The following is a 25,938-nucleotide window of genomic DNA, read 5'->3' as shown; positions in this document are numbered from 1 at the left end:
TTTTTCGGTGGAAAAACTTGTATTTTAAATTGTATTTTGTAAAAACCATTGAGCTTGTCCTGAAGCTCTTTTATTGTTAATTCCTTCACTTGGCCTTTGTCGTCCGGTCCGTACTAGCCCTTCCCTGTGTACTGATTGTTCTTTAGACAGCAGGTGGCTGTCCAGTAGTACTTTGACACTGTGACTCTCGCCTTTTGTGTCAGGAACTACACCAGTCACCACATAAGCTGCCTCATCACAGGATTTGAGGTCTTCTGTTACAGCTTCCTCATGTCTCAGCCAAACATTCTGATTGAAATCTGATTTCTGCGGAGCTGCGTTGGTCAGTGTGGATGTGGCCAGCATTGACAGATGATTGCTGGTGTGGAGCACGGGATAGAGGTGACCTTTGTTATAGCCAGAGTTATACAGAAGAAAGTGACAGAAGAAAAACAAGCCGTCTCATGGTGAATCTCTGAAATCCTGAGTCTGCAGAAAGGAGGTTAACGCTCTCCTTTACATAGTCGAAGGGGAGGGATGGGAATCACATGATTGTAAGTTACCTCTGTGATTATATTCTGTGCAAATTTGTCATAAGTTTGAAAATATGAAAATTTCACATTCATATTTTCCTGAAATTCAAATATTTAAGAAACACAACCCAAACCTTTGCTTGCACACACACGCTCTCACATTCACACACACTTGCACTTGCACTTGCACACGCACACACTCTCACACACACACACACACATACACTCACACACACACACTCACACTCCCACACACACACACACACACACACACACTCTCCCTCACACACACACACTCACACACACACACACACACACACACTCACACTCACACTCTCACACACACACACACACACACACACACACTCACTCACACACATCTTGAGTAAACATCTTGAGTAAACACACACACGCAAATATTACACAGAGATGAAGATTCTTGATAGATGGCATTTTTTCCCCCATCACTTCTTGTTGCATCTGTGTTGGGACAAAAAACAAGGATTTATTTATTTATTTATTTATTTTTACTTATATCTTTTATTTAAGACCTTCCAGTGAGCATCAGTTATGCTGCTCTAAAAGTCAATAAAAATATCAAAATAGTTGTTAGGCTTTGCTATTGTTTAACAAACACCACACATGTTCTCAGTAGACGCGTTTCATTGGCAGCGACCCGCAAATACGATGTTTATTTTCCTGATGTGGTGGAGTTAAACAACGAGACGAGACAAAATGTTTCTCCTCCAGACGGCAATGACAGGACAGCTCAGTTTGTGAGGATGTGAACACAGACAGACTGAAGAGTTATGTCTGAGATCATTTATTCATCATCATCATCGTCATTGTCGTCATCATCATCATAATCATCATCATCATCATCTTCGTCATTGTTGTCATCATCATCATCATCATCGTCATCATCATCGTCCTCATCTTCATCATCATCATGGTTGTAGTCAGTTTCGTCACCAGGGTTGATTCTTCCAGACATCACGTCTTCGATCCAGGTGTCGAGCTCGTCAGCGGTCGGCATGTTCTCTTCATCATCCATCTCCATCCACACACTGTCAGCCTGAGAATCACACACAAGACCAATCCCAGACAGAATAAGATTTCACAAAGTCATATGAATTATCCACCAAACTACCGTGAGATTGTGTTGGACAAACACACTTAGAATAATCACAAACATCAAAAACCTCCATCCAGCAGAAAAGAAGTTGTGCTTATGAAGTACATGATGATACTCTCAGACACGGGAGACTTGAGTTACATGACTAAGTGAAGAGAATGACTCGAGACTTGACTTGGACTTGAACTGCATGATTTGACAAGTGCTTCATAACAACTCTAATTAAATTATTATTAAATCAATCAACATTAGTTGATAAAATGCAAGCCCCCACTGATCAGTCTCATGACTTTTTTAAATATTTATAAAATATATTTAAACAATATTTCCAGAATATCAACATGATTGCAAATGTCTGTACTGATTTAATAAACAAAAAAAATTAATAAAGTGACATTTTAAACATAATATTGTACGTTTTTGCTCTATTTCTCCAACAAACGTAGTTCCAGACGAAGCAAAAAGTTTTGCATCTTGGAGCAATACATAGCGGTGTTACGTTACTGAACGAATCAGTTCAGAGATTCAGTGTCCCATTCACGATCACAGTCAATTGAATTGAATCACTGTTTTGAACAAATCACTTGAATGAATGAATCAGTGACTCACTCATTAAGACACTGATTTGCCAACAAGTATTCAATCTTAATGCTAAAGATAATTTGTTTTAGGAACTGTTCTTGGATCTTTGGGGAACCAGAAATCATTCTTCTATGACATTGCTGTGAAAACCCCCTGGAGTTGCACTTGTGTGATCACTGGCATTACAGATAAATGATGTGCTCACATCTTCTACGTCCACCACGCCGATCTGAGGAGATGAGAGGTCGATGCCGAAGGTCTTCTCCCAGTACGGCACCATCTGAGGGCACACAGAGGGGTCAAAGGTCAAACCTCGGTTCACATAGTGTAAGTGATGCATTGTGAGAAGTTGCATTTGTAAATGAGCTTTTGAAAAGTTAAGTTTTAAAAGAATGATGGAGGGAAATCTATTTAAATTAAAATAACCATCCACTAAAAAAAAAAAAAAAAAGAAAAAAAAAAATGTTGTGCCATGCATACTCATTAAACTCTAGTTGTCAACTATCTCCAGTAGAGCGCAGCAGAGTCAAACAGTCATGATCCTTATGTTGAAGCACATTCTGAGTATAATGTGTTGTATATGTAATATAATTTATTGTTTATGTCATTAAATTGATTTTAGGAATCATGCAAATATATATCCACTATATCAAAAACAGCATAGATAGCAAATGTAAAAATGACATTGACAGTCTATAAGGACACAATGTTAAAGGTGCATCGTTCAAAAACATGTTCTTGGAGAAATCACAACAATACAGTATTTTAGAGGTTTGTCATACCAGGGGGAAGTCGTCAGGATCGATCCAGATGATGCTTAAGTCTGGGTTCTCTGTGTTTTCTTGAGCCACTTCCTTCAGGATCTCCAGGAATTCATAGCCGTCTGGTAAAAGTCAACATTCAGTCATTTGGAGTCACGAACATGAAATCCCTCAAAGACTCTCAAACAGTGTTTACCAGGGTCAGACTCCTCGGCGAAGGCCACAATGTGCTGTCCATTAATATCATCTTCCTAAAATAGGCACAAATCATAGAGTTAGTAACAGTCATGACAACTGTTCGAAATCCCTTATAGCTTTAGCTTTGCATAATGGGTAGGGTTTGTTTGTACCCAGATCTCATACATGCTGTGGGGCTCCAGCTTTCTTAGAGTTGGTCTAAAATAAGAAAAAAACAGAACTGCAGATTTTATTCAGGCATCCTTCTGAGAGGTCTTTTGAGGAAACGTTGTGATTTTATATTGTATATTCATTTTCTCTTCAGCCGTTGGTTGAGCACTGATCAGAGTTCACCTGTCGTGCTCCTCGATGAAGCTGACGATGTCGTCCTCCATGTAGGGTTTGCCGGGGATGCTGACGGGTTTGTTCATGAAGGGCTCGTAGAAATCCACTTCATTCATCTTCAGGTTTAATTTCTTAGCGATCTGGAAACGTTCAGGCATAACGCAGACCAGACACAATGAATACAGAGATCATTAAAGGCTTCTAGTCATTTCAAAATATACAATAAACCTATTTGTTTTGTACCTAATTGTAAATTTTATGTGTAGAGAGTCGGATAGTCTTGTGGGCCCTCTGACACATAGCGTAAAACATTGATTATCAAGATAAGAGCTTATGACAGGTCTGCCTTTAAATACATAAGTTGTAGTTATGTTAAAGATAAATTCAAATCAAAATGAATTAGGTCTTTACTTGCTTTATAAGGCTATGTTTAACATCATTCAATAACCAGATACCCCTTTGTGAATGAATGAATGAATGAATGAATGCATGAATGAATGCATGAATGAATGAATTAATGAATGTGTGGAAGTACCTACCTTTTGCTCAAATGTGGCAAAGAACTTGATGAAGGGATGAAATTCTTCAGCTGCGTCATCGTACTCAATGAAGTCTAAGAAATAACAGCATTGGCATGATGGAAGCTGCTTGTTACAAGTATACGAGTAATCAGAATTGATTAAAGAAGTTCAGATGTAACGGCATACTAACGTGAAGATTTGGCGCTCTTGAAGTAGCCCATCAGTTTGATGTCCTCCTCGATGTGATGGAAGCCTTTGAGCTCTCTGTCATTACTGATGATCTCCACAGGCTCCTCGATCACCTGACAGAAGAACCAGTCAATCAATAATCAATGACCTTTAGATGCGTGATCGGTTATGATGATAAACACTCACGTCATAGAGGAACTCCAGCAGCGTGTCGGCTGCCAGCTCTCCATCGTACTCGATGATCTCGTCATCAGCAAAGATGTAGATGCTGTCCACCTCCAGCAGACCTGCCCAAAACAAGCGTCTGAACGTTTCAGAGGTGTTTGAATGGATTGGCAGATTAAAGACGGACGGGTTACTATATCAACATTTGCACAACATGAATAACCCAAGAAGGATTTTCCTGGAACAACACTTTTATCGGTAACACTTTATTTCGATAGTCCACTTTAGACATTCTGCTAACAGTAAGTAACTTTGCAACTACATGTCAACTAGCAGTCATTAGAGTATTAGTAGACTGTCTGCTTAATTTCTTCTAACACTGTATTTTGATGGATCTACAACATACAACATACTGACTATGAGAAAGTTTGCAAGTATATGTCAACTTATTCTACTAACCCTAAACCAACCCTAACAGTCTACTCTGAGAGTTGGTAGACATGTAGTTGTAAATTAATGAGAATTAATTGACATATAGTTGACATGTAGTTATAAAGTTACTTATAGTTAGTAGAATGTCTAAAGTGGACTATCAAAAATAAAGTGTAACCCTTTTATCAACCAATTATAGTCCTATGTCTACTCTTAAAATAAGAAGACAATGTTTTAATGATAATAATACAGATCAAGAACACGTCCTATTTATGCAAACTGCATAAAGCAATAGGTCACTCCACAATCATTTGCTTATTCACTTCAACATCTTAAATTTCAGTCTGTTCCTCAACAAAGATGCATCGTAAAAATATTTTTTGGACGCGATAAATAAAGACTATTGGAATATGTTTTTATTGTGTTTTATTGCTGTTTCTTTGTAATTAGTTTTGAAATGTACTAGCAATTTCTAAGTGAAAATCATTTCAAAGCAAATCCTAAACCATTTATTTTTCGTCAGTGTGTTGCAAGGGTTCAGAAAACTGCACAAGTTGTATGAATTACTGTTTTGTTAGTGGTAACACTTTACAATACGTTTTATTTTACACTTTACAATGAGTTAATGAATTAACTAACACTGAATTAACTAACACTTAATAAATACATTTGTTAAAGTATTTATTAATCTGTGTTAATGTTGGTTAATAAAAATACAGCTGTTCATAGCTAGTTCATGTCAGCTCAAGTCCATCAAATAATATTAACAGATGCAACTTTTCATTTAAATAGTGTATTAGTAAATGTTGTACAGTTACATTGGCCTTTTTATCCTTTTTAGAGCTGGTCACTGAATGCTTTCGTTATATAGAAAAGAGCAGCATGAATGTTCTAATAAATATCTCTTTTTTGTTCCATGGAAGAAAGAAAAGGATACAGGTTTGGAACAACTGAATAAATGAGCGAATAAATAATGACTGAGTTTTCGTCTTTGTGTGAATTATTGTAGCTAATTCATTATAAGTGGACTTTCTGCGTTCATCTTTTTTGTGCATTGTAATAATAAACAAAGATAATTGGTGTTTTACAAGGAAATACTATTTCAGTCTTTCTACTTTCACATTTCCTCATTTAATTCAATGTGTTGCTTGTCGTTGTTTGTGAATATTTATGATTTAAATTGCAGTTTCTATGTGAAAATTATTTCAAAGTAAATCCGACACCAAATGTTTTTCAGTGTATAGGTTATGATGAAACGCAAGACAGTGTAAGGAAATACAATAACCGCTAATCCTTTTGCTACAGAGAAAAATTCAGTTTTCTGTTATACAAAGCATTCATTTTCATTTACTGTTCACCAGGAGCGTGTACTTCAACAGACTGATGGCTATCAGAAAGTGAAGGTAAGAGTTGTATTACAGGCAGAAACGGAAGATAATGAATCTCAGATGCATTCGTATTACCCAGCTTCTTAGCAACCGCTCGGTCTTTCTTTGAATCCACCAGACCGAATCCAATGTCCTCATCTTCAAAATCATCAAGCACCTGGGCCGCAAGCTGCAGGAATAAGAAAGAGTTTATTGTACTGTATGCAAGTCTGAATCAGAGTCAGTCTGATCTAAACAAACAGCGCATCAATGCAGAGCGTTCAGTCCTTTTATAGTCGTGTTGGGCCATTCAGTAAAACAGCCATAATGCAGCCATAAAACACATGGACCCAATGAGGCAAAGACACCTCTCTCTCATACTATATACTCAAAGCCAAACGAGACACAAGGCCGTCAAAGCAAATGCCAGAAGTGCTGCCTCTGCACTTTCTAAATCTGTGTGAAATAGGAGCTGAAGATGGACAAGGGATCTGACCAATGCAGGGTTTGATCGGGCATGTCAAAGACTGGACATACGGACACAGGTGCAAATGTATGGTTACTGTATGTATGCTGTCGCTTGGGTCAACCGCATACATAAACATACAGACACGCCAAGGCACACGGACATATGCATGTGACCAATCTACACATGCCTTAATATAGTTGCACTCATTCATTTTCCTCGTATACACACATGCTTGAAATGAGAGCATATGTAAACATAACAGCAACATTCAACACATTTAAATACATGAAGAAGAATATCATCCATACGGTAGTCATTTACCTTCAAGTGTCAAATGCACTGAAACGTCCTTTAGATTCCACCTTACCAAAGCGCCAAATCATTCGACCCTTTATAGGCCTTCTTTCTGACTTCGCAAAACCATTGCAAACCATTACATATCGCAACTGAATTTCTCATACCCTCACATTTGTACATAAATGAAGAGTTCACAAAATCAAAATCGATTTACTCACCATCATGACATGTATAACCCATATTACATTTGAGTGAAATAAAAGAATAACAGAGTGAAAACGAAGTGCGCTTAATTGTATTTTATGTGCACATCAAATTTTTAAATATATTTTTTAAAAACTGTACTTGCAGATAATATAATATTAAATAATTAAAAGGCCACTTAAGTGACTTAGAGACACTTTCACGAGTGAACACTTAACACACTTAAGTGCACTTTGTAATAGTCAAATGAAAAGTTTTACTTTAAAGTACATTTTAAATCATTGTTTCACATCTTTTGCCATGTTTACACTTATTTTGATGTGTTGACTATCATACTAAAGCACATGTAAAGTACTTGACTATCATTTTAACTCGTGTGTTCTATTCAATATTACATTAATATGTACAGTTAATATATTTTAAATGCGCTAAATTGCAATTTCAATACAAATGTATTTAAATACATGATATACACGTCATTAAAGTATATTCAACTGAAAGTACATTAAAGTCAGTACATTCAGAAATTGCACTGTCTTTAACCATATTTCAAAGATGATATATGTAATTATGAAATGACATAAAAAAATCCACTTAAGTGGGTCAAAAACATTCTAAAGTTCACGTAATTGCATTTATTATAAATTGAAATAATATTCATGCATTTTCATTTAATTGCAGTAAACATGCAGTTAAGAGTGTGAAAACATTACATCCAGTTCACATTATATAGTATAAACTATAATATTAACATAATAAGTACTCATTTTAAAATTCAGGAGCCCTGGACTTCTTTTTGACAAAAGGGACCCATGCTCTCAAAATTCAGAGCAATAGTCTATATGATTGATGTGGTGTGACTGAAGTCTTCTGTAGTCATACAATAACAAGTTGTTATTCTCTGAAATTCTCAAATCATTCACATATTTAAACTTGATGCATGAAAATAATGTTGTCAATGTTGACAGATGCCACTGGTTTCGACTAACATGAGGGTGAGTAAATGATGGCGGCATTTTCATGTTCGGGTGAAACAGTTCTTGAACATCCCTGGCTGTAACAAATCAGCACACAAGCGTCAAAAGTCATGTCACTCAAAACACAACACTTCAGCTTCATTCCTCCATTTCTCTTTGTTACAAAGTTGGGTTTCAAAGTTGGGTGTTGGGCATCAAACGTCAGAGTTTATCCGCATCTATCTGAGCGTTTAACACATCCTGCTCATAATGTAGATGCCAGGACAAACTCTGCTCTTATCGAGGGTGAGCGTCGCATTCAAGAACAGGCCAATAAGCGGACATATACGTGTTAATGGCAGCGGCTGGTCACTCATTGTCTCGGCCTCACAGGAAGTGCTATCCTGTAGAAACTCACTGCGACCGCTCTCACCGGCCACATCCAACACGTCTGAAGGAGCATCATTCATTCTCTCCATGGGTCTTACAAACCGCTCATAAGTTATAAAAGGGCTTTAGAGTGGACAGTGAGCAGCCCTAGTGAGGGGGGAAGGATGCTGTTCAGATATTTTGGATGAAGCTTTAGTGATAAGCCAGACTTGAGAAACACAGAGGAAGAAAGAGAGAACAGAACAAAACACAAGTCATTCGAGGGCCTGAACATACCTGGTACGTCAGGGCGGCGGGGCTTGTTAACAACTGCAGAGAAAGGTCAGGTGACTTTAGAGTGTTAAAAACTATGACATTTTTAAGCAGAAAGAATGAAATAGTATTTTCTTCCAAAATGTATCCATTCATCTTTAATTGCAACTTCCAAAAGTAATTTATTTACAGTGTAATTTCATCAACTTTTTTCACGTTTCACACAAAGTATGATTACAATGGCAGATTATCAATTAATAAAGGTTTATTTTTGTGCAGATCCTTGCACAATACTATGCTATGAGCTCAAAACACTTTTACCATAGTGCATGATTTGTAAACTAATACATTTAGATGTTTGCACCACATAAGCAGCTCTATATGTTTGTCTTTTCCAACATAGCAAACTTGCTCAGGAGTGCACCCGGTATAGCATTGCACCTGTGATGTGAAGTGCTTGAAAATGAGTCCCGTCAGACATGATACTTGTAAAAGCAAGATAAAATGACATGGTGCTTCAGCATTTATCTCATGTGATTTATCTCGTGTTTGCTATCATTCGGGTTTTGGATTGGGTTTAGTGTGGGTGGGACATTATTTTTAAACGTTTAAAGTTTCATTTCCAAACTGCCATGATACATGCAACAACTAGTGCAATAAAACGTCACCAGTTTCACATTCATCTGTGTTAGATAAAAATGGGAAAAATACCAAACTGTTCACTATTCACAATATAACCCCCCACCACTCCCAATCCTTCAAAGGTATCTAAAGGCAATTACATAATAAAACCATTAAACATTTTTGTTAGATCCTGATTTTTTAAATTTTTTTTGTAAAATAAACATTGCTCTGTATTCGTAGCACCAGACTGTTAAGTTGAAGTATGTTTATCTGTGAGAAGGTGACAGCTGAAATGACTCAGCTATGATTCATATTTGACAGCATGTGTTCAGACAGAGACAGAAGCTTAGAAACCGAGAAAACATTCATTTTTTAAACACCATAATCATTTTTGACACAATCATGGATGTTTTGTGTGAAAGGCCTGAAAGGTCGAATTCAAATGACTGTGCTTTAGATGGTAAAGAGAAACTGAATTGCCAAAAGGACTAATTTTCCCATCAAAATGTTTTATTCCTTTTATTCCGTGATGTTTAACATGACCGGAGAGGTCTGACCTTCACTTTAGAAGTTAATGGGTTCAGGAAATAAAAAATTTAAAAAAATAAAAAAATAATAAATAAATAAAAAACAATGAGCTAAATGTTTCTTTAAAGATCTAAATCTGTACCAGGAATTGAGGTAAAGGTCAATTCCATCTTTGACCTGAGGTGATCAAAGGTGATTTCATAAAAACTACTTTAAATAGTAACTTTTTTTTTTTTCCAAATTCTTCTTTTATCATACAGTTTTGGAAAGTCATAAAGATTAGTACATGACAAAATGGAGAAGTGCTACTCATCTAGTTATGTTCCCCTTCAGGAACTCACGCTGCGTCAGAGAACACTTTGGGAACGCTTATGCGTAATCCAGAATCACATGATGTCACCGGCGGGGATGTAGCAACCAGGAAGCATAAAAGCACGTGCGGAGTGTTTTTTGGTGGAGACAGCGGCAGCTTCTGTTGCTCAGTATAAGCGCTCTATGTTTGTATTGTCTTATTTACTGTCTTTGAATCAAAGCATTATGGCAAGCAAGGGACAAACAGGCTTTCAGACTGTGTGTTCCTGCCTGCTCGCGCTTCATTACGGGTGTGGATACACACAGCTTGTGTGTCGCTTGTTTGGGAGCGGTCCATCCAGTTTGAGGAGCTGTTGGAGGTAGTGACTCGAGCAGTGGCCAAGCTACTCCCCCAGAAAAACAAAAAGAGCCGGAGTCGGGGCGGCGCTCTAGATCGAAGTCTTCAAGGGAGATGACGGGTCCTGAGGACAAGTGCGTCAGGACTTCTGAGGGCAGGCCTCTCTGTGGAAGAGTGGTGTACACCACATCATACGGTGCCCATCTCTCCTCAGTGCCCTCAGGAGATCAGTCTGTGCCCCGGTGCTTCAGGGCACAGCTGTCTCCAGCGAGCACATCTCTCAGCATCCGCCCGTAAACGTAGCGGTTCTGGGAGGCTCACTACCTCCAAGGAGCAGCTAGATCGGCTGTTCGCTGCTGGTCCTCCGCTTCATGGCATCAAGCTAGCTGCTCTAAGTACACCAGAGGTCACAGGATTTGGCAGTGGTTTTAGAGGCCCTTTCCAAACCTCCCTTTGAACCCCTGGAGGAGGTTTCATTGATATTTCTTACAGTCAAGACTGTATTTCTGCTAGCCATCTCTTCCCTGAAGAGAGTCTGTGATCTTCAGGCTCTTTCTGTTGCCCCCTCTTGTCTTGAGTTTGCCCCTAGCATGGCCAGAGCCTATCTTTACCCCAGACCAGGGTATGTCCCCAAGGTGCTCTCTGTCATTCCATGGCCAGTCGTGCTGCAGGCCTTCTACCCTCCTCCCTTTCAGGACCCTGACCAGGACAAGCTTAACCGTGTGTGTCCAGTGCGAGCTGTCCTGTGGAGAAAGTCGGACCAGTTGCTCGTCTGCTACAGTCCGTATAAGAAGAGTCTTCCTGCAAACAAGCAGAACCTAAGCAGGTGAATAGTGGATGCGAGTCCTCTGATCTCCCCTCGCCATTGGGACTCAGGGCTCATTCCACACAAAGTATGACGGCCTCTGGTGTTTCCCTACACAACATTTGTAATGCACCCCATTTACCTTTGTTAGGTTCTACAACCTTGACCTTGACGCCACTCCCGGCTCCTCAGTTCTCTCGGCCTAGCTGTGCCCATCCACACTAGGCAAAGATTTGTAAGTCTGGCGGCGTGGACATACTCGTTCCCAAAGCGTTCTCCAATGCAGTGTAAGTTCCTGATGGGGAACGTCTCTAGGTTACGCATGTAACCCTAGTTCCCTGAGGGAACGAAACGCTGCATAACCTATGCTATGAGGCATTTTTAGTTCACCAGTTCAATGTTAAATGTGTTCTTCTATTGCCCAGTCTCTTGCTCTCTCTGTGTGTAAGGCCTATAAACATTCAGTGTTTTTCAAACATTTTCAAAACTTCCAAACAAGACTTTGTCAATCCAACATTCAAAATTGATCTTAGCTATCATTACTTTTGTAGTTAAAGTTATGCAAATTTCTTTGAATTCCAATTAAATCCTTTCATTCACATTTGAATTTCAGTTTTGCATCCTCGATTTAAATTCAGTTCAATTTCAAGAACTGCATTGGAATTAAAAAACCAATCAATTACATAGAAAACTGATATATTCAGTCCTGATTCACTTAGCATTTATACTGTCATTCAAAGCATAGGGATTGGACAGCTGTTATGGCAGTTACTCAAATTAACTGCACTAGAGCAATCGCACCAGAGTTCATTTTAATCGAACCAAACATGCCATTAATTGGCTGTTGAGAGCTAAAGTGAGCAGCCACTGTCTGTCATTTCTTCTGTTGCGATACATTTGCAGTGCATCTTTCTCCCTGAGGAGGAGTCTGAAGACCCTGTGCATGCTGTCTTGGGGTTTTATGAGAGTCGTGGATTGGGCTGGTGGTTCAGTGAGTGATTGAGTTCGCTCTGATGACTCATGAGCGCATCACCTCACCTCTGAATCATCACCGCTGAGCTCACTAAACAGCAGCGTCTGTTTCTGTCCCCTCCACACATAAAATCATCCTGAGAGAGGACGACGGGTTCAGCGCTTCCAAAGCGGCACAACCCGACTGCAGCTGGTTAACAGCGATAAAAAAGAGTGATGATATACGCCAAAAGGCCAACAAAAAAGAATGATGCTTTTAATCTGATGGACCCACAATTTAGTGTCAACATTTCAGTGAACATTTGCCGTTTGGGAAATATGAAACGGCTATGACTACAGAGCAAGACATATTAAAATCATAACTTCAATCCTGAAGGCACCAAGACAATATCTAAAGAAACTCAGCGCTCAATCATTTTCACGTTCAGTTTATTCTCCTCTGCCAGTCAGCAATGCCCTTGTTATACATGATTATCACATTATCGTATGGTTCTATTCATGCATTTCCTGCCAGTGATTCATTGTTTTGAAATTCAAAATTGGTTCAGGTGTGAAGAAGGCAAGGAAAGGCAATGTTATTTAGCACATTTCATACACAGTGGGAATTTAATAAGCTTAAATAAATGAATGCATAAAACATTTAATAGTTAATATTAACAAATACAAACACAATACAAGTAAGAAGTAAAAACTGAAAAAAAAGACATTTTATTATGAAAATAAGACTAAAATTAAAATTAAATGTTTAAATTAAAATAAGATTCAGTATGAAGGACATAAAAGGAACATAAAAAAAGAAGATCAGAGCAGTGTGATTTGTTAGAAAAAGGTAATTTTGACTATTTGTCTTACAATTCTGACATTTTTCCACATGATTGTGAATTTATATTTCACAATTTGGACTTTGTTTTCTAAAAATTGTGAATTTAATTGAGAAATCTTTTCTCATAGTTTATATATTGCAATCGATAACTCACAATTGCGAGACAAAAGTCAAAAGTGCAAAATACAAACTCACAGTTGCGAGAAAAAAAGATATTGAACGTTTAGTTTGAGACACTTTGTAAATGAGATTCTCTGAGCATGTGACACGTTTGTTTCAGACAGTTTTTATTTTATTAAACTACATTTGTTTTCTCTTAGCTGCTTTTGTTACATATTGATGTCGTCAGTCAGATGGCATGTCAGTTCCTCACCAGAATGATCTGCATTGTACTTTAATGCTATGATAGCAGCTGCGGATGGCAGTGGATCTCAGATTTTCTGTGCGGCCCTGAGTTCCTTTCTGCACCAAAGCAGGATTGGAGTCTATGCTTGAGAGATGCAAGTGCTCTTAAGAGTGTGATTCAGCTGGAATATGAACTCATAAAGAACACAGAGTGCTCAGACTTCTCATTTCACTGAGCGAGGCTCGCTCTCCACTGCAATGATGGGAAACACACAGAGAAAGATAATGAAGCATCTGAAGCGCCGCTTCATAAGTGATTACTCATTCATAAAGCCTCGACGGAGTCGAGATGCATCCAGTTCATTCGGTTTACAGCTATATGAATATGAAGACTCACATGCAGATGTGAACAGGAATTATACCGGCGGGTGAGAGCATGAGGTTAAAAGAACATCTGTGACATAATTGACAGGGGAATTATGTAATTGTCTAAAAATATACTCTTAAAGATACCGCATCATCTCACAAGTGTATATAATGAAATCTATCATTTAGATTTCTTTATGATTTATAGATTATTTATATTTTACTTCTGGCATTAAACCTTTTAAATTGAACTAGCTTCATGACTGCATCTGACTGAAAAAAAAAAGAGAAAAAACAAAATCTATCCCTTTAAGCCATTTCAAGCCCTTCATAAATATCAAGATGAAGGCCTATATTAAATATCGTTAAAAGGCTGCACAATTATTAAGACAATATTGTTTATCTACCCATGAATCCCCTTGCGCCAAAACCACAACAAACGAGGAACAAAACAGCCATGATTGTCTGATATGAGATATAATTGTGAAAGGCTGCGTTTAAACAGCCTGTGGCGTGAGCCTGTATTTTCCGCATTAATAAGTCATATGTGCCGTGAAGCACACAAAGATTATTATGTAAGATTATAATGCACACGGCTAGTCTATATATGTGAAGTACAAGAGAACAACACGACGACTTCAGACCACGAATGATGGATGATTTATCAAGTTCAAGGATAAAGTATAGTACGACTTACCTGGATTTCTGCAAAAGTTAGATCTGATCTAAACCAACTGCATCACTACAACAGATAAACACAGTCTGCTTAAACAACGAGGCCTAACATAGAAATGATGAGACGTTCTATCGTCTTTATTGGCCTGGAGTCCTATGGCCCACCTTACGACGATGCCGGAAAAAACCACAGCAATAGTTCAACCACAAGCACAGCCAATGCCATCAAACCTCATTGTGCAATGATGTCAAATACATAAATAGCAATGATGTTGATGTATTGCATATTTGATTTAGGGACTATACATGAGTCGGTCAATGATTTGATTGATTTGAGATTGAATAACCACTTAAATTTTGCTCGGTCTTTCTTTTCAAATGAATGCATCAGACTTGAATTACATCGCTGGAGCTTTATGAATTACTTTTATAGTTCCTTTATGTTCTTACATTTTCTCAACTTGTGCATTATTTGAGCTGTAAAGTTATTTACATTGACAAGCGCTTTTTCAGTTACTCAAACGCTATGAAATGAAGGTGTGTGGTGAGTTCCCCTTCGGGAACTCGAGCTGCGTCGGAAAACGCTAGGGGAACGCCTTCAGCGATACCAAGCTCTGAATCATATGTGTAATCAGTCGAACATACTTCCGGCATCCCTACTAGAGCTTGCTTCACTCCTAAGAAGCTAGCGCCGGCTGCACCTCACGTGCTTTTAAAGCTTCCTGGTCATGACGTCACCCGCCGCGGACGTCTCGCCCATCGTTCGACTGATTACACATATGATTCAGAGCTTGGTATCGCTGAAGGCGTTCCCCTAGCGTTTTCCGACGCAGCGTCTCGTTCCCTCGGGGAACCATGGTTACATACGTAACCTGGGACGTTTTTACCATCTCATAGAAATCTAAGATATATTAAAATCATGGCTGTGAGCAAAGCACTCTAGAAATGTTAAGGGTTAGTATGATTCTTCAAAGAGAATTCAGCTTACAGGAGGTAGAAAGCAGGTCTGATAACTTTTGATTACAAAGGTTATTTTACAAAATTAACAGTGAAAATTTACATTATCTGTCAGAATGAATGTTTGTTTTATAAGCATCCTCTGCCTTATTTTGGACCTTGAACTCATACTGCTGAAGCTTATAATTGTCCAAAAAGCTATAAGTCTTTGTGCATCAGAAGGAATAGTAGGTTTACGTTTATGCATTTAGCAGATGCTTCTAGTGACTTAGAAATGAGGAACAAAGAGCAAAGAACCAACTCTTACTGTACATGTCCAAATTATAATGTCCAGAATTCGTGCTGATTTATGGCTGAACTGGCGATGAAAGTTTGTAATGTGCTTGTAACAGCTTGCAGACGCCGAAATGACTGAAATAATGATTTCGACTGTGGTTTGGCTGAACTTCTCTGCATTAACTCAGTGAACCAAGGCACTTTGCTCTGCTAAATTTAAAAGTCATTTTCTTACATGAATAAGAGATATGAATACATCCCACCATTATTCACAGAGCAGGTTAATCATTAATAATAATCACACACTGAGCAAGATTCACTTTTTTTTAACAGTCCCCATCTAAAACCTCACCAGATCATTTCACCAAAACTCATTTGAGATTTACCCATCGTAATGACAATTACAGGTACAACAATGAGAAATAAAACCTTAGTAATTATTATTAATAAAGTGCATTGTTTTTTGTCCATTTTATTCCATAAAAATGGTTGTTTTTGTGTTGTTACTCCATGATATTGCAAGTGTTGCCATGCTGTGCTGAATATTTCAAATGCTCTCAATGTGCCGCACCATTGTGTTTATTATGTAACAAGAGCAACAAGTTTTGTTATTGGCAGACTCAAATAAAGTCTGTCTAACATGATAAATAATGCATTTGTGAATCAGAACACAGTGTTGTTCTTGGCTACAAATAAAAAGAAACCATAGCGCACTTAAACATCTCTTCCACAGCTCGATTTGAGAAACGACACTTTGTATTTTACAGTGAGTTTTTGATGAGGTGTTTGTTTATTGTCTCCAGCAGCACTATCAATGGCCAGATCCACTAGATGGCACGTTTTCATCTTAAACTCAAACAAAGTTTGGCTTGAATTGATAGCATATGGGCAAAGACAAGGGAAATGAAGCAAAAACTTGATAAGTGAGGACAAGAAGAAAGAATCCAAAACTTGCAAGGACAGAACGAGCAACAGAAGGACAGAGCGGCTGAATGTGAGAACATTGGTCATGCCGGCTAAAATTAGCCGCTAACAGACAGACCCCAAGATAGCAGCAGCTATTCTAGCAGTGAATTTAGTAGGTCCGGATATTGCTGATGCATAGCAACTCCTGGACCATGGGGGTTGTAACTGTCATGGTCAAGAAGACACATACTCAATAGCGGAAGGTAAAAATAAAGACATTTAAATGCATTTAAAAACATTAGCATTGAAATGCATGATAATGTTTCAGTGTTTATGAAGTAATGAGAGCTGCATTATCATTCACATCCATCTCTATGGGAATGCTAATCGTCACTAACTGATGGCATCACAAGAAACATACCAACTCAAACCTTCACTAGTGACGATCCTGATCTATGAGGTCAAAGATGGTGGACAGGACACACACAAGTCCATTTTAAACGCTGAACAACCTCCAAAAATAATCTGTCACTGGTAAAACATCTGCTGTAATATAATGAAATACAGTACTGATGATTTATATGCAGTTTAATTTGTCAGAACTCTTGCGAAAATGAAGTACACTTTAGCATACTCTAAAAGGAGTATTCAGAGATAATACATTTTAACAGAACATACTTAAGTGTGAACGGAATGTGACGTTTTCAGACACTTAATTTCATGTTAATGTTGATACATGTATTATATATGTTTAAATGTAATGTATAAGAGTTGAAATTTATATTAAATGCAATTAGCTGAACTTTAGAGTGCTTTCTGACCCACTTAAGTAGGATTTAAGTACATCTTTTTACAGTTACTTCTCTTGTCTTTAAAATTATGGTTAAAGTACTGCTGAATGTACTGAAAAGCATTTATGGTAAATTAAAACATACTTCAATGCTGTTTCAATTAAAACTAGTATGTAATTTATATATTATAAAAGTGTACTTAAGTGTGTTAGAAAACATGGGTAGTTATGAAAGTGTCTCTTATTAAGCAGCTTTTAATGCATTAATATTGTATTACCTTTTTTTTTTTTAAGTATACTTGGAGTGCACTTTAAGGGCACTTATTTTTCACAAGGGAACACATGGTGAAAGATCAGTAGCCATCTGCTGATTTTGACTATCCAGACCTTGACCCTTTGATCAAATCATATGCAGACCATTTGATTATATCTTTAGAAAAGTCCATTCAGCTACATTCATCTCAGTTTATTCATTGCCAAGCCCACCCATTGTGTTGCACTCTTTGGTATGGGGCTACCCAGAATATTGTCATATTCCATCACCACAACACTTCTTATGGCTCTATGGCCATCATGCATACTAGTTGCATGAAGTGCATGAACATACAGTATGCATGTAGCTCAAAGCAGCAGCTTGAACTCAGTTCATAGGTGTCTTGAGCCATAGCACTGGGGCTTTCATCACCATGGCATCTGTGAGGTGGGGATTTTAAAGTTACATAACCACAGGACAGTTACTCAAAATGGACCAAGAATCACTTTGAGACTCCCTAGAAACCTAGTATAGCTTGATTTAGAACAGGACAGAAAACCCTCGTCCGAGTCACTTAAATGTGTCTGCACAGTCAGATGAGGAAAGCACTCGCCCTCAATTCCACCTTTATATGTAGCACTGCCATCTCCTAATGTGGCAGCTCATAAGAAACATCCAGAAATCACGACACTAATGCCTTTTCAGTGATGGAGCATTAGCAGGGAGTTTGTTAAGGAACCATGACAGTGCTGCGATAGCTTAAGAGATTAAACACGCAGTGTCTTCAGATGTCGCTTTCTAATGAAGAGGAACATCAGGAATAACACACAATGAAGCTGTCTCACTACTGTTAGCTACAGGAGACACACTGAACCGACTGAACGGGAATAAGATGCTGTACAATGAGTGCTGTATAAGGCTGCAACTTTATAAGAACCAAGGCCAAAAATTGGAGGTAAATTCTCAAAAAAAGCATTAAATATAGCTTTAGTATCTCAGTCTTAATGGCGAGTCCATGACAAATACTTCAACTAATAGACCTTACTCAATTCCTTTGAAACTGAGTCGTCACATTTTCACTCACAATATGTTAAATATTATAATGAATTGTAGTATCTACTCAAGCTAAAGTCAATGACTGATGATTATGCCACATAAGCAAGCAGCATATTTGTTTATTGCAAATTGTAGTCCAAATTTATGATTCACCATATCTCCATTAAGATTTCTCCCAGGAAAATCCGTAGCTAATTTAAGCACAGCTTGTTATCTTTGTGGAAAACTAGCACAACTAGCACAACTATTGCTAGCATTTGCACTGAAAAAAAAAATAATAATAATAAATAAATAAAAATAATAAACTTTGTAACAGTTTACACATTTTAAGTAAATTTTACTGCTACTGTTCTGTATTTACTTACAGTTGAACTTAATATTCATAAAGAAATTAAGTACATTTTTTTTTCTACATATAGAATTAAGTAAAATCTACTTACCTTAGTTAATTTACCAAAGAAAATAGCTTGACCAGTAAAAGTTTGAGTAATTTTTACTAAGTCAAAGCTTACTTGGAAATACTTTGATTTTACTTAATATAGCACTTAATTAAACCAGGCTTTTAAAGTAAATAATACAATCGATATCATGTAAACATCACATCTACATAATTAGTAATGTGGCACTCATCTGAACACAGAGACTTCAGTACTTGGTACACAATACACAATGACTGTGACGTTGTGGTTCGTTTTTGAGGATGAATGTCATTTTGAGTAGAAAATGAACTCCAGATGTAAAAAAAAAAAAATCGCAAGTTACTAAACCTAACAACAAAAGCAGTGAGAAAACAGTGTAAATACAGCTAGAAAACAGAAAAAAAATCAGCCTTATTAATTGACCCAATGCATGATGAGAATACCAGTATCAGAAAAGTTAAGCAGATTTTACTTAATTGTATAACGTTTATATTTACGCTTTAACTTCTACAAGCTTGAATTGAGTACCAATTTAGAATTTACTTTTTTTTTTTTATTATTGCCTGAACTAACTTTTTCATGTAGACATTTTTTATGAGTGTGGGATCACTCTCAAGAATGTCTGAAGTAACCAGTGCTGCATTTTGGCTTTACCTTTGGGGCTTTAACTTGTTTTATTGTAACTTCAACCATTGTAAATTTGTAAGTTAACTTTTGTAAGTCACTTTGGATAAAAATAAATAAAATTAAAAAAAAACATCAGCTAAATGCCTAAATGTCATGTTGAAACCTATTGGTTATAGAGACTGAAAACGGCTGATGAATGAAATAACAGACAGAAAGAGAATCAGAAAACCACTCAAGACTTGGTGGATTTTTCACTTGGACTTTGCACTAGAGTTCCTGGTTACTCGCAGAGGGACTAACAGCAGCTCAGCTGAACTGTAAGAGGACACTGCAGCGTGCTAAAAACATCAACACATACATGCTTAAAAATAAAGGTTATTTACTGACCTCTGTAGTTCCACGAAGAACCTTTAACATCCATGGAGACGTTTTATTGCATAAAAGGTTCTTTGTAGCTGAAAAGCATTATTAAAATGTTCTGCACACTAAGAAAAAATGGTTCTTTGGGGAACCAATGGCTCCTCAATAGAATCACAGCAACCCCCCCTTTGGGAACCTTTATTTTTAAGAGTGTACAACAGCTGCGATGAGCTGTCTGACCTTTTTTATCATTCTCACTTTTATCACAAATCACAGTAAGTAAACATGTTTGTTAGTATGATAATAATTCATAGTTCTGTCATGACAACTCTCGGAGGGATTGGCATGGTAATGTACATGACAATGTTAATGTATTTGGTCTGGGTGGAATAGATCTGCTACGCTGCTGCTGCTGCGAATACATTCACAACATGCTGCTGTGAGCATGTAAGAAATACTGCTGCTGCAAATATAACATACATGAAATAACCCCCATATAGCGTACATGAATCACCTCGTAGCAGATCTATACAGGTGGAGCTGTGGAAGGTGGAGGGTTTCTGAAGCAAGCTGCAACTGCTACGCCAAACACTAGTCATATATTTGAATGTTGAGCAGCGAGCTCATTGGCTACCGATACAGGAGAGAACCAATCAGCTGTGCCATGTGATGATGTCATTAGGTCAGATTGAGTTAGACCTATCGGACTGCGCCATCTAGAGTTTCATGCCAGAACTCTATCACTTCATGTATATCACTTCACCCTACTGAAAAAATTATATATTTAAAATACATTTATTTCATACTAAGTATAGTTCAATTCTATTAACATATTTACTGACATATCGCTCGGGACTTACTGATATAAAAGTTATAATTAAACTTTATTTGGAGTACTATTTGTGCACAATGCACATTTCGTAATATTAAGCCTAAAATGTAAATGTTTAAGCTCATCAAAATCACTTTTGATGAGGTTTGCATCATCTTTGAATAATATAGGTCTTTAAATGCAAGACATTTAAAGTGTACCTGAAGTATACTTGCAATAGTTCCACTTCAGCACAATCAAATATACTTCAGTATATCTTTAGTTGGACTTCAGCACTACTTTCACACAATTCAAGTGCATTACGTATTAGCTGTTCCAATTTAGCAGACTTTAAGTATACCAAAAGTACAATGGCAGGGTATTTTTATTAAGCACATACATATGTAAATGTACTTGTAGTATGCTTAGCATGAAATACATTCATTTCGAATACATTTGAGTAATTATAAATTTGTCATTACTTAATTAATCATTACTAAATCATGCTAATGATTTAGTAATGATTAATTTTGCACAAAGGTAGAGTTTTGTCAATGCTATTTCATGACCAATTCGTACGCATTTTACGAGATGGCTAATTCGTACGACCTCACTCGCACAATTTTGTACGATTTGTCTAGACCCCAGTAACGGGTAGGTTTAGGGGTAGGGTTATGTGTAGGTCATTCGTACAAATTCATATGAATTGTGCAACTCTCGTAAAATATGTACGATTTAGCACAAATCATATGAATTTGTACGAGTGAGATTGTACGAGTGAGGTTGTACGAATTCGTACGAATTGAGGTTTGCATCATCTTTGAATAATATAGGTCTTTAAATGCAAGACATTTAAAGTGTACCTGAAGTATACTTGCAATAGTTCCACTTCAGCACAATCAAATATACTTCAGTATATCTTTAGTTGGACTTCAGCACTACTTTCACATCGGGCATTTACTTTGAGATCGGGCTGGTTTTGTACAAATCAAGACTGGACTGAAATCCAAAACCCTACCTGCTTTCGTGAAATTCAACCCCATTTCCCTTGAAACCCAATGGTCCTCTATAGCCCAGTTCATACATTCACTCGGACCTTCCCACTCATTCTTCTCTCATCGTTTCCCACGCACCTCCAAAGCAAGTTCCTCCACTTCAAACTGCTTTCTGGACATGCGGTCCTCGCCAACAGCCTTGTGGTAGTAGATGACCATTACATCATATCTCTTCATCACAGACTTGTAGTTCTTGATGGTCAGCTGATGGACGCGGTCCTTGCCATCATATTCGGGGAACTCCAGGCCCTTCTCGCTCCAGCACAGATACGCAAAAGTTAGCAGAACCCCCAACAGCAGCCAACCCCACTTCATGTCACTGTTATGCTTCACTTGAAAGGTTTAAAATGTCTTAGATTTTTACTTTGTTCCTAACTAAAGCCAAACTATTAGGAACAAGGTCCAATGCGTGCGCCCACCGCCCTCTCTTGCTCCCTTTTAAAAAGACACATGCGCAAGTTGACTAGTTGATGCCTCTTGGGTGTCAATGAAGGGTTGGGATGAAGGCTGTGTTACGGGTCAACGCAGCTAGTAATAACAGTCGAGCAAGAGAAATGCTGTAAATGGGTGGAGCCAGATTTGACAGTTTTTACCTGCTGGAAGCAACATGATCAAACTGAGCGACATGTGCATTGGGTGCTTTCACTGAAAGACAGGTATTGGGCTGGGCGACAGGATTCCATTGCCATATTAAGTTTTGCAGGGCTTTGACCCTTGCTAAAAATAAGTTCTTGTTTGGACACTGAGAACAAGATGGCGGCCCTGCGTACTGTATGTTGTGCCGTTGCGTGGTCGAGCTGGCACAGATGAAGTGTCCAGTTTCACTCTGATTCTGTTGGCCAAAGCAAACACTCCCAAAGCCTTGTGCTCTACATGGTGACAGGATTTTATCGAGGGAGGAATGGTCTAACAATGCCAACCGTTGTTAATTATGATTTCAGAACGATGCATTCTCAATTCAAGGTCACAGGTTGGATTTCCAGGGAATAACGCATACTGATAGCAATGCACATGAATACACTGCAAGTGTCTGCCTGTTGAACAAGTATAAAAGTAATGATAAATCCATAAGCCTAAATCATGCATGTTTGTGTTTTGTGTATAGATTGTTTTGAATGCATAATCCATGCATTCATGAGAAACAGCAGCAGATAAAGCAGTGAAACAGTCCCTCAAATATTCGTTTACAAAGTCAAAGCATTGAGTTGGGATATTAATAAAGTTTGACACCTGACCTCAGCTCTTATATTTCACGTGCTGCCAGCTAAAACACTTTGAGGCATTTGAAGGGAGTTTTGTGTGGGCAGTTGAAGTGGATGCATGGACTGTAAATATATATTTTTTGCTTTCTGCTATTTGGCAAATATCATTTGACACTGATAGAACGTTAATAGAAATTCAAAATCTGTGCCAGTGATGATGTCATAATGAATTTATAGTTTAACAATAACAAGAGATGGAGGTGTGTGTGTGTGAGAGAGAGAGCGAGAGAGAGAGAGAGTAGTAGAAAGTACAATGATACCCCATACATCCAAACATTATGACAGCGCCCTCTTGTGGCAGGGTCTTTAATAAGCATCAGCGGATTAATTTACATTTGTACATCATTTTACATGTATGCATTTTTCACTCAATTTTATCTAAAGCCACTTGGATTGCATTCACATACTTTGAATCACTGGAAACACAAAAAGGGGCCATTTTTTATTTGATGTGGACCACAATAATTGCATCATGTATTATTATATTATAATATATTAGAATGTCATATTGGGAAACTGATTGTGCGCCACCAAAAATAAAGAGCCAGAAACAGCACTGTGAATGTTAATACAGAATTGCATGCGTGCATATGCTCTCAGAAGGGCACTCATCCCCACCCGCTGCATGAGAGTGTGTTTATCACGTAATGCAATCACATGCAAACACAACATTTGGCCAAGACTACACTATTGGCACAAAATATGTGGACAGAGCAACAGAGGAAGACATTATTGCACTTGTAAACATGTAAACATAAGAAAACCTGACACATTTACATATGGTTAGACGGTAGATGGTTTATTCAAATCTGACTTACAAGACAGAGATTTCCATCTGCTGCAGATCAGCCACAGTAAGTAACACCAATCACAAATGTGCACAAAGATACAACAGGCCTGTCAAAAATCTTTTTGTGGTGAATCTTGTTGCTTGGCAACTACAAACGTGACAGACTGTTCGCTGAAGTTGGTGTTTGCTGTTGGTTATTGGTTTGAATCTCTCTGGTTGTTTGAGGTGAGGGTCATCCAAAGTACCATCCAAAATACCAGAAGTAGTAGTTAAAGAACTGACCATCAAAAGACCCGATTGATCCCTACGCATTTATAGAAAAGTGTAAAAAGCAAAGCAATGAAACACAACCAATACTAGGCCTAAACCTGGTTCATTTTATACTGGAGCAGACGACATCTGTCCTCACAATAGCAGCGTTCTTTGCTCCCGGAGTCTCTGATGAGGCACGGTTAAACTGTGGCTCGGATCTGGGCCTAATTGGGTGGGTAATTATGGTTTGACACAAGCAGAGAGCAGAGTTAATTATCCACAGTCTGGCAAATGACATTGATAAGCATACCGGGAATAACGCCGCCTTCAAGTCATGTTGGAATGATCGCATTTATAAGAGGCCATGAACATCATTTCAAGTGGGAAACTCTGGATTTCCAACTTTCTGAGCTTGGTATTGACCGTAATAAATAAAGTTGTCATTTTGAATGTTGAGGGTATTTTATTTTATTTTATTTTATTTTATTTTATTTTATTTTATTTTATTTATTTTATTTTATTTTATTTTATTTTATTTTATTTTATTTATTATTTTGTTTTATTTTATTTTATTTTATTTTTAATTTAATTTAATTTAATTATTTTCTAAGGTTGGCCAGTTGCATGAGAGGTGAAACATCAGTAAGCTCTACTAGAGATGTGCAAAACAGATTTTCATACATTTCATTTCATTCCAGAATATGTATTAAGTGGAAAAAAATGGCAGTTTCGATTTACATCGTCATGCAAATCATGAACAAAACTGAGAACTATGCAAATGCTTGACACATTCATTTTATTCCAGCCAACATCATCTACATCCAAATACACACACACACACACACACACACACACACACACACACACACACACAGACACAGACAGAGAGAGAAAGACAGACAGTAAGAATATTGTCTATGCACTGAAAAAAAAACTGGTTGAAGTAGAAAGACTGAAATAACGTATTCTTGTAAATTTCACACAAATAATATTTGTTTTATTTTAAACAAAACATTTGAAAAAAAAAAAATATATATATTTACAATGTAGAAGTGCATTCAATTGTGTGAATTTGAGTTTTATTTTTATTTTTTTGCTGTGCACTGACGATTCATTTTAGAGAGACAAGTACTTTTGCCTGTTTGCTAAAGTAAAAGATTTCTGTGTAGGATGGCTGTGAATCCAATATTGTTTTGTGTCTGTGTCTTAGTTTTATCAGCTCAAATCTAATTCAGCACTTCTGCGAACAAAGTTTCAGCTGCTGTAGTTTTATTGAACATCTTTCACAGAGAAGCGAGAGAGCAAGAGAGGTACGGTGTAAAATGACTCTGCATTTTCTTTGATTCTCTGTTGACTCACCCCCATTCACACACACACTCACTCACTCACACACACACACGCTCACGCACACGCTCACGCACACGCACACACACGCACGCACGCACGCACACACACACACACACACACTCGCACGCACGCACACACACACTCGCACGCACGCTCACACACGCACGCACACACGCTCACGCACGCTCACACACGCTCACTCACACGCACTCACTCACTCACACACACAGACACAC

General features: G+C 37.8%; 1 protein-coding gene across 2 annotated transcripts; it reads right to left on the bottom strand.

Moving 5' to 3' along the window:
• Positions 1-899: 899 nt before the first annotated feature.
• Positions 900-22,637, bottom strand: LOC107726186 (calsequestrin-1-like). Of its 2 annotated transcripts, XM_016535706.1 has the most exons (12): positions 22,130-22,637; positions 8,779-8,811; positions 6,283-6,376; positions 4,409-4,509; positions 4,224-4,335; positions 4,052-4,125; positions 3,522-3,652; positions 3,341-3,386; positions 3,187-3,241; positions 3,012-3,112; positions 2,435-2,509; positions 900-1,587 (listed from the first exon to the last, which is right to left on the bottom strand). In XM_016535706.1, exons 1-12 carry the CDS (start codon positions 22,364-22,366, stop codon positions 1,336-1,338), a joined length of 1,311 nt encoding a protein of 436 aa, XP_016391192.1. In that variant the 5' UTR covers positions 22,367-22,637; the 3' UTR covers positions 900-1,335. The 2 variants fall into 2 exon arrangements, with proteins under 2 accessions (XP_016391192.1, XP_016391193.1); XM_016535707.1 differs by lacking the exon at positions 8,779-8,811 and having other exon boundaries at positions 22,130-22,636.
• Positions 22,638-25,938: the final 3,301 nt, after the last annotated feature.

The sequence above is a fragment of the Sinocyclocheilus rhinocerous genome, unplaced genomic scaffold (assembly GCF_001515625.1).
Source record: "Sinocyclocheilus rhinocerous isolate Xijiao unplaced genomic scaffold, SAMN03320098_v1.1 scaffold1898, whole genome shotgun sequence".
In the NCBI taxonomy this organism is placed as follows: Eukaryota; Metazoa; Chordata; class Actinopteri; order Cypriniformes; family Cyprinidae; genus Sinocyclocheilus; species Sinocyclocheilus rhinocerous.
The sequence above is the reverse complement of the archived record's forward strand: the minus strand, read 5'-3'. Positions and strand labels throughout refer to the sequence as shown.